This window comes from Sinocyclocheilus anshuiensis, unplaced genomic scaffold (genome assembly GCF_001515605.1).
Source record: "Sinocyclocheilus anshuiensis isolate Anshui unplaced genomic scaffold, SAMN03320099.WGS_v1.1 scaffold314, whole genome shotgun sequence".
In the NCBI taxonomy this organism is placed as follows: Eukaryota; Metazoa; Chordata; class Actinopteri; order Cypriniformes; family Cyprinidae; genus Sinocyclocheilus; species Sinocyclocheilus anshuiensis.
In genome coordinates this window covers 124896-133371 of record NW_015546027.1, presented here as the reverse complement: position 1 = coordinate 133371, position 8476 = coordinate 124896, and the positions used below count along the sequence as shown (strand labels likewise).

The following is an 8476-nucleotide window of genomic DNA, read 5'->3' as shown; positions in this document are numbered from 1 at the left end:
ATTATTTCAGTACATCATGAAGACTGTGCTTAAAGTCACACGTTAGAGACTTTCAAACATGTAGCCTAAAACTTCCAGTCCAAACTCTAATCAGAAAGTTTATAACCTGTAATTAATTACAATTACTAATATTTTTAGATATTAGGGAGAAATCTGTTGTATGGGTACATGGTTATCAGTAATAAAACATTTTTGTTTTATTTTTTGCATTTACTATAGTCCTTTATTAATTAGATTAATCTTGATTTACATTTTAAAGATTGGGAAATTCTGTCGCAGACCGCCACTGTGAATGGGATTGCAATTTTTTTTAAACTGAGCTTTTAACACTGAAACATTTATCAGAAAATAACACATTGTTTGTAAAATAGAGAGAAATTAATCTAGCTGTTTCCTTGCTACTTTGGTTACTCTTAAATATCGTTTAAAGACACAATGAGCACAATGAGCTGTAACAGTGCTCTCATACTACCTCATGTACTTGTCTTTAGTCATTTATAAACACTTGTTACACTTGTTAAATGTCCTCATAAAATACTGATATTTCTCTTTGCTCATGCAACCTCAGATTCTGTGCTTTAAAGGAATGTATTCATTCCTTCAACAACTGAAAACCATAGATTCTAAACCCAAGTTTTATTTTGAAAAGAATACTTGTGCTATCGCTGACAGCCCTCGATGGCTGGCACAAAGTATGTAGCTGTAAAAAGCATTAACCTTTGGGAATCTCCTACAAATTTACATTCACCATTGCTTAAAAATCGGAATCTGCTGTTTTAGCTGCTTTGATGATGTTGTGTCTTTTTACACACACACACACACACACACACACACACACACACACACACACACACTGGGCTTCATGGAGGTGGGGGTAACTTGACATCCAAGAGACTATAAGCAAAAATGTTCCAGAAGATTCCACAGAGGATAAAGAGTGTGTAGACACTGAAGAAGATCCAGAACAAGGACTGTTCCTGCAAACGCTGTTCATAGTTCTGAAGAACCACAACGCCAAGGGTGAGGCCCACTGCCACACCCCCCAGATGGGCCACAAAGCTGGGATTAGGGCATGGCGGGAAGGCTGGGGGATAGAATCGAAGCCAGACGGCACGACCAAACTCCACACTCACTGTAGATACAGAAAGCGATGTGAAATATTACACATTTCATTTAAAAAAGACAGCAAATCTTCAATACAGTAAACTTAAAAGTGCACTAAGTACATTTTTTGTTTAGGTTTTGCTTATGTTTATATTTTTAAGTTTCTTGAACTTATACTGACAGTGGATGCAAAAGGTTTCAGTTATCCGTGTCATCGTAGAAATGTTCTATTCGCAGGTATTTGGTACCTATAATTATTGATAGGCCAAGATAAAGTGAATAGCATTCAGCTGGTCATCTTATCTTGTAAACCACCTTATGTACAATAAAATTGTGGGGAAAATGACTTAATGCAGTTTAATTGATTAGACAATTCTGCACATACTGTATCATCCTAGTTCTGGAAGAACTGGACTATTATCATGAGTATGATCTGTTTTGTTTTTGTTCTAGTGTTCATGTTGTTCCCATTTTCCTGCTACTTTTTTTATTTGTTCCAATGGCTTCTGTTTTAACTTCACACCTGTTCCACTGATTATTCCCTCTGTGTATTTAAGTTCTTTCTGTTCATTGTTCAGTGCTGTCTGTGATTTTGTGTAGTTTGTGGTGTTGATTTTCCTGGCTAAATAAAGTGTCTGTCTATAATTTATTCTGTGTTGAGCATATGAACTACAACCCCTGACAACTATTTTAAAATTATGTTTTTCATGCTGAATTTAAAGTCAAGCATTGCAAAATAATAAAATGGATTTTTGACATTTACATTATATCTACTATTTTTAAAGATTAAAAGTGAAAAGATTAAAAGTTAAAATATTTATGGAATAGTTAATCAAAAAATATATAATGAGGAAATGAGAATGCACAATTAAATATCCAATATATACATAAATAAAAAAAACTCTAAAATCATCCGATAAGCAATATATATATATATATATATATATATATAAGCAAGATCTTAGTAACATTGAATTTACTGCTCTAAATAAAAATTATTTGTCTAGGTTTGGGGTCTGAATACTTTCCGTACCCACTGTATATATATATATATATATATATATACATACATACATATACATACTTACACACATTTTGTTAATCCCCCTGAATTACAGTTTCATAAACAAAAGACTATTTTAGCATGAATAACATAAAAAACAGTTTACATACTGCACACCAGAGCCATTGCCATGCGAAAGAGCTTGAACTGACACTTCATCCCTGACCAGTTCTGTGAAGAGAGGGAGAGAAACATCAAATTAGGAGAAATTAAAAGAAAATTGGTAGTTAAGAGAGAAAAAAATTCAGTATTTGTTCTTAGACAGTTCTGGTGTTGTTCCAGGGAATTGGTTTAGGTACCCCATTTTTTCAAGGTTGCTTCAGACTGAGAAGGATACTTTTTCTGGCATTTTCAGTGATGCGGTGACATCTGGCAAAGGGAGCAGCATTAGCACCTGTGATTCTTCAGCTAATTCAAGATTTGGCTTGCTGTTTTGCGGGTTTTACAAATAATAACCGAGCCAAATTTGATTTGACATAATGAAAGATCAGTTTTTGTTGTAGACAGATTATGTGTAATCTGAGTCCATACCATGTAACAGTGCTGACTCTAAAAGTTCTATCTGAAATGCTGAGCAAGTATAGAAAGGTTCATTATCTGACTGGAGGGAACTGTGGACAGTCCTGGTGTTAATATTTAATGACTCTGACCAGGTCAGTACAAAACACCTCCATTCACTTAGAGAGAAGGTCAAAGCTTCGGGCAGCAGCACAGAGGTCTTTGATTGGTCAGTGACAGAGGAGGAGGAGCTACAAACTAGACAATTGTTGTATTGTATTGTTATTTTGAAATGTATATATAAGTTACACAATGTACTATATATTGATTCTTTATTGACTGTGATAATGCAAGAGAAAAAAAAAAAATTAGGCATTGGTTCTGACCATGCTATTTGGATACTACTAAAGAAAACAGCAACTAGAAGTGAACAACTATAAAAAGTATAACGTATTTATGCAGTGATCAAAACAAACACAGCCTATTATGCAGTGCCCTCTACAAATTTTGGCACCCTTGGTAAATATGAGCAAAGGCAGCTGTGAAAATAAATCTGCATCGTTTATCTGTTTGATCTTTCATTCAAAAAATTCACAAAATTCTAACATTTCATTGAAGTAAAACAATGAAAAGAGGGGGGAAACTCACATAATGAAATAAATGTTTTTCTCCAATGCAAGTAGGCACCCCAACAAATTCCCATGAGTAAAATAACTCTGAAGTATATTCCCATTCATATTAATTTATTTTTAGCACACCAGGGTGACTAGGAGCATGAAATTGTCCAGCCATGACTTCCTGTTCCACAGGATTGTAAATAGAAGGACACAAAGGCCAAATTCCCTTAATCATCCATCACAAAGAGTAAAACCAAAGAATACAGTCCTGATGTGCAGAACAAGATTGTTGAGGTTCAGAAATATAAAGTGGCTAAAGATGTTACAAATCTGCCTGGAAGAGGACGTGTGTCTATATCATCCTAATGCACGGTGAGGAGGCGAGTTTGAGTGGCCAAAGACTCTCCCAGAATCACAGCTGGAGAATCACAGAGATTAGTTGAGTCTTGGGGTCAGAAGGCTTAAAAAAAATCACATAGCCCCTACATCACCACATATTGTTCGGGAGGGTATCAAGAAAAATCCTCCTCGCTCATCCAAGACACAACTGGAACATCAACAGGACTGGCTTCTGTGGTCAGATGAAACTTAAAAAAGAGCTTTTTGGCAGCAAACCCACTAGATGGGTTTGGTGCAAACAGGGATAAAAAATACTCCATGCCCACGGTTAAATATGCCGCTAGATCTTTAATCAACACAAAAATGTGTTACTGAGCACAAAATGAAGCTTCTGCCATGGCTGTCATAGTTCCCTGACCTGAACCTTATAGAAAATGAGTGGGGTGAACTGAAGAGAAGAAGCACCAACATGGAGCTAGGAATCTGAAGGATCTGGAGTGATACTGTGTCTCTGATGTCTTATTAGGTGATCTCCAAACTCAGGCATTATAGGAGAAAACTCAGAGCTGTTATCTTGGGAAAAAGACGTTACAATAATTGGGTGCCAATAATTGTGGCCATCGTGAACTAGAGAATGACATTTATTTCATAATAGGATTTTTTGAATGAAAGATCAAAAGGATAAACGATGCAGATTTATTTTCACAGTCACTTTGCTCATATTTACCAAGGGTGCCAATATTAGTGGAGGGCACTGTATATATCATATGCATGGCTAAAAGACGAACCTTGCAATCTTTTAGACATCTGGTAATCTGTGTCTGAAATAAAGGTGGAAAAAGAGGCCGACGAATCAGGCACATACACGTCAGAGAGGGTTAATAGCTTGTGACAAGAGACATCAGGCTGAACGTCACACTCATTATTTATCCTGACAGTCTGGGTCATGGGCATCCTGATATTTTTCAAAAGAGATTTTAAACAGGAGCTGAATTAAGATTGAAGTCTATATTCTACACATACAGTGCCACTTGGTGTCACCACTGTGATTAATAGATTATTTGATATTTTTAAGCATAATATTGATGCTGAACAATATTAATTCTCTTAATTTTCTATATAGTCATTTCTTGATTACCATGACAACGTTGGCTAGGTGGGCAGAGACCAGAGCGTAGACTCCGCCTGATGAACCGACCACAGGCCACTTGGTGTCACCACTGTGATTAATAGATTATTTGATATTTTTAAGCATAATATTGATGCTGAACAATATTAATTCTCTAAATTTTCTATATAGTCATTTCTTGATTACCATGACAACGTTGGCTAGGTGGGCAGAGACCAGAGCATAGACTCCGCCTGATGAACCGACCACAGGTGCTGTCATGTCAGCCACTGACACAGCCAATGAACCTGCAGGAAGACAATGCAGACAAGAGTCACCATGACACAAACATGTTCAGGCATCACTAATATTTTCACTTTCTTATAAAGTGGAATCAAAATCATATGAAACAAAACCATTGTTAACCACTGACCAAATGACATTTTAACTAATGATGGCAAATGAGATTTAAAAGCCGGCAAATGGAAAGAGTATCAATGAACAATGACTTAAAAGCTATCGTAAATTCATTAGACATTCTGCCTAAAATCTCCTTTTGTGTTTCCCAGAAGAAAGAAAATAATGGGGATGGAATGGGTGTGAAAACTACAAAATTGTAATAAAATTGTAATTATTCCTTAATGTGGGTGTTTTAAATAAAATCAGAACAAACTGAAACCCAATTTATTGTATCAAGGCATCCCTGTGAAGATTTTATTCATAACACATGACTCTTGAGACTTTATGATAGAAATTTAAATAGAACATGTTTTAAAAATATGTATTTATTATAATTTCTTATTTATTATGCACAATTATTAATTTAAAAATGCAGGTTGCACAATGTACCATATGTTTATTCTGTTTCAACTGTGTAATGCATTTACATTTACATTTAGTAATTTAGAAGACGCTTTTATCCAAAGCGACTTAAAAATGAGGACAATAAAAGCAGTCAAAACTAACAAAAGAGCAACAATATATAAGTGTAAATGACAAGTCTCAAATAAAGATGGAACAGATGTGTTTTTAGTCGTTTCTTGAAGATGGTTAAGGACTCAGCTGCTCGGATTGATTTGGGCAGGTCATTCCACCAGGAGGGAACAGTTAATGAAAAAGTTTGTGAAAGTGATTTTGTGCCTCTTTGAGATGGCACAATAATACGCCGTTCACTTGCAGAACGCAAGCTTCTAGAAGGCACATAACTCTGAAGTAATGAATTTAGGTAAATGGGTGCAGAGCCAGTGGTGGTTTTGTAGGAAAACATTAATGCCTTGAAATTTAATGCGAGCAGCTACTGGTAGCCAGTGCAAATTGATGAACAGAGTTGTGACGTGCATTCTTTTCGGCTCATTAAAGATTAATCTTGCAGCGGCATTTTGGATTAATTGTAGAGGTTTGATAGAAGTGGCTGGAAGACCTGCCAAGAGAGCATTGCAATAGTCCAGCCTGGACAGAACAAGAGCTTGAATAAGGAGTTGTGTTGCATGTTCTGAAAGAAAGGGCCTGATCTTCCTAATGCTGTATAAAGCAAATCTGCAGGACCGGGCAGTTTTAGCAATGTGGTCTGAGAAATTCAGCTTATCATCAATCACAACTAAATGTAATGCAACGTACACAAACACACACACACACACACACACACACACAAAATGCAAAAACAAGAAAGTTCTGTAAAACTTTCTGATCATGTTATTTGGATACTACTGAAGAAAACAGCAACATCAAGTAACAAGTGTAAAAAGTATAACGTCTGTATGTGGAGAAGCTAATGTAATAACTGTAATAATGTAAGAATTAAAAAAATATATATATACTGTATATAATGACCATTAATCTGAATATTCGGGACACGCTCCCCTCATGGTCTCGTTTTTACATAATAAAGACACTTCTGTTGCAGAAATATATTGTATTTTAGGCTTCAAAGCTGTTAGTTGATTGATGAAATGAATAATGGCCATAAGTCGTGGCCTAATGGTTAGAGAGTCGGACTCATAACCCAAAGGTTGCGGGTTCGAGTCTCGTACCGGCAGGGATTGTAGGTGGGTGGAGTGAATGTACAGCGCTCTCTCCCACCTTCAATACCATGACTGAGGTGCCTTTGAGCAAGGCACTGAACCCCCAACTGCTCCCCAGGCGCCGTAGCAAAAATGGCTGCCCACTGCTCCGGGTGTGTGTGTGTGTTCACTGCTGTGTGTGTGCACTTTGGATGGGATAAATGCAGAGCACTAATTCCGAGTATGGGTCACCATACTTGGCCACATGTCACTTCACTTAAAGATATAAAGATATCAGATATTGCGTTCTTTACACTTAGTTAGCTTGGTTCAGTCTTTTCTCTTTGTAAAAACGGAAGGTATTTATACAACAATATATTTGTATATTGTGATCAAAAGCTTTTTCTCTGAAATGCCACTCAGTTTAGGCATAAGATCAGACCAGGTAAGTCCTCTGGCTTTGTAATTCAAAAAGGTTTTTGACAAAGTAGTGCAGTATAAAATTGGTCAACTTTACATAACTAGACTGGTTTATATATGCTGCAAGCTCTACAAACAGCATTAAGCATTTCAATTTCTAACTTGTGCCTTTTCCAAAATATTCCAAAAATGTATGACTAATTTCCCAGCTCTGGGTCTGGGCTGCAGTAAAGTGAGGGCTGGGGTTAAACTCCCCCCTCATGACATCTGCTGCTGATTCTCCAGGAGTACACACACACACACACACGCACACACACACGCACACACACACACACACACACACACACGCACACGCACACTCACACTCACACTCACAGATATTAGCTGCTAATGTCATCAGGGAGAATGAAATGACATTTCCACTTCAAATAAAACCCTACAGCTGATGGAAAATGCAGGTGGACTTGCCCCCTCCTTTCGTCTCTCCTTTGCTCTCCATCTTTCACACTTTCACTACTTATGCCTCTTCATCTCTAGTTTTCTTGCATTCTCCAGTTTATTTGTTTTTGTTTTTACCTCTCTGTTCCTCTCAGCAGGGGTTGCAGACTGTTGTGTGAGGTTTTCTAATGTTGGAAATGCTCAGTGTTTGTAGCGTTTAATCAGCTTTCCATTTGTTAATCTTCACAAGTCTGAAAGCACATGGCTGGACATGGAAGTAATTATACAAACATGTTTGCATCTACCCAGTTGACTCATCTGAATAATTTCCAGGATTTTGACTTGATTTTATGAGTTTTTAGAATTTCAACTTCATTTGTTTAACAAGCAAATTACGTACATTAAGAGCAGTTGGATTAATTGTAATGAACCACATCAAACCAAAATTGAAATTTTACCAGTGACAATATTAAAAAAAAAATACAAAACTGATGACTCTTTGAATTTATATTTAATAATTTGTAAAGATGTGGAAAAAGTTTGCACATGTATCACTAATTCTAATGCCCAAAATTAGAAACAGTAGAACAACAATAAAGATGAATGTGACTTCAATAAACTATTCTGGTTAAGTTATAAGTGTTATGTCATGATCAAAAGAGCTGCTTGAACCCCTGAATGAAGGCTGTTGAGTATTAGCAGTCTGAAAAGGGATGATGAGTGTTTCTCAAAAGATGTGTCCTTCCTAGACCAATCCTTCTGATGCTTCAAGGATAGAGTCCTTCTTAGTGAAGTGACATGTGGCGAAGTATGGTGACCCATACTCGGAATTAGTGCTCTGCATTTATCTCATCCAAAGTGCACACACACAGCAGTGAACACACACACA

At 36.7% G+C, this 8476-nt stretch overlaps 1 protein-coding gene across 1 annotated transcript in view; it reads right to left on the bottom strand.

The window, feature by feature from the left end:
• Window positions 1-860: 860 nt before the first annotated feature.
• The window catches only part of rhbdl3 (rhomboid, veinlet-like 3 (Drosophila)), a 57675-nt gene continuing 50059 nt past the window's right edge, over window positions 861-8476 (bottom strand). Inside the window, exons 7-9 of the mRNA XM_016499769.1 lie at window positions 4937-5037; window positions 2278-2338; window positions 861-1132 (exon numbers count right to left, since the gene is read on the bottom strand). Coding sequence (XP_016355255.1) covers window positions 861-1132; window positions 2278-2338; window positions 4937-5037 — 434 coding nt within the window. The remainder of the gene's footprint in view (window positions 1133-2277; window positions 2339-4936; window positions 5038-8476) is intronic.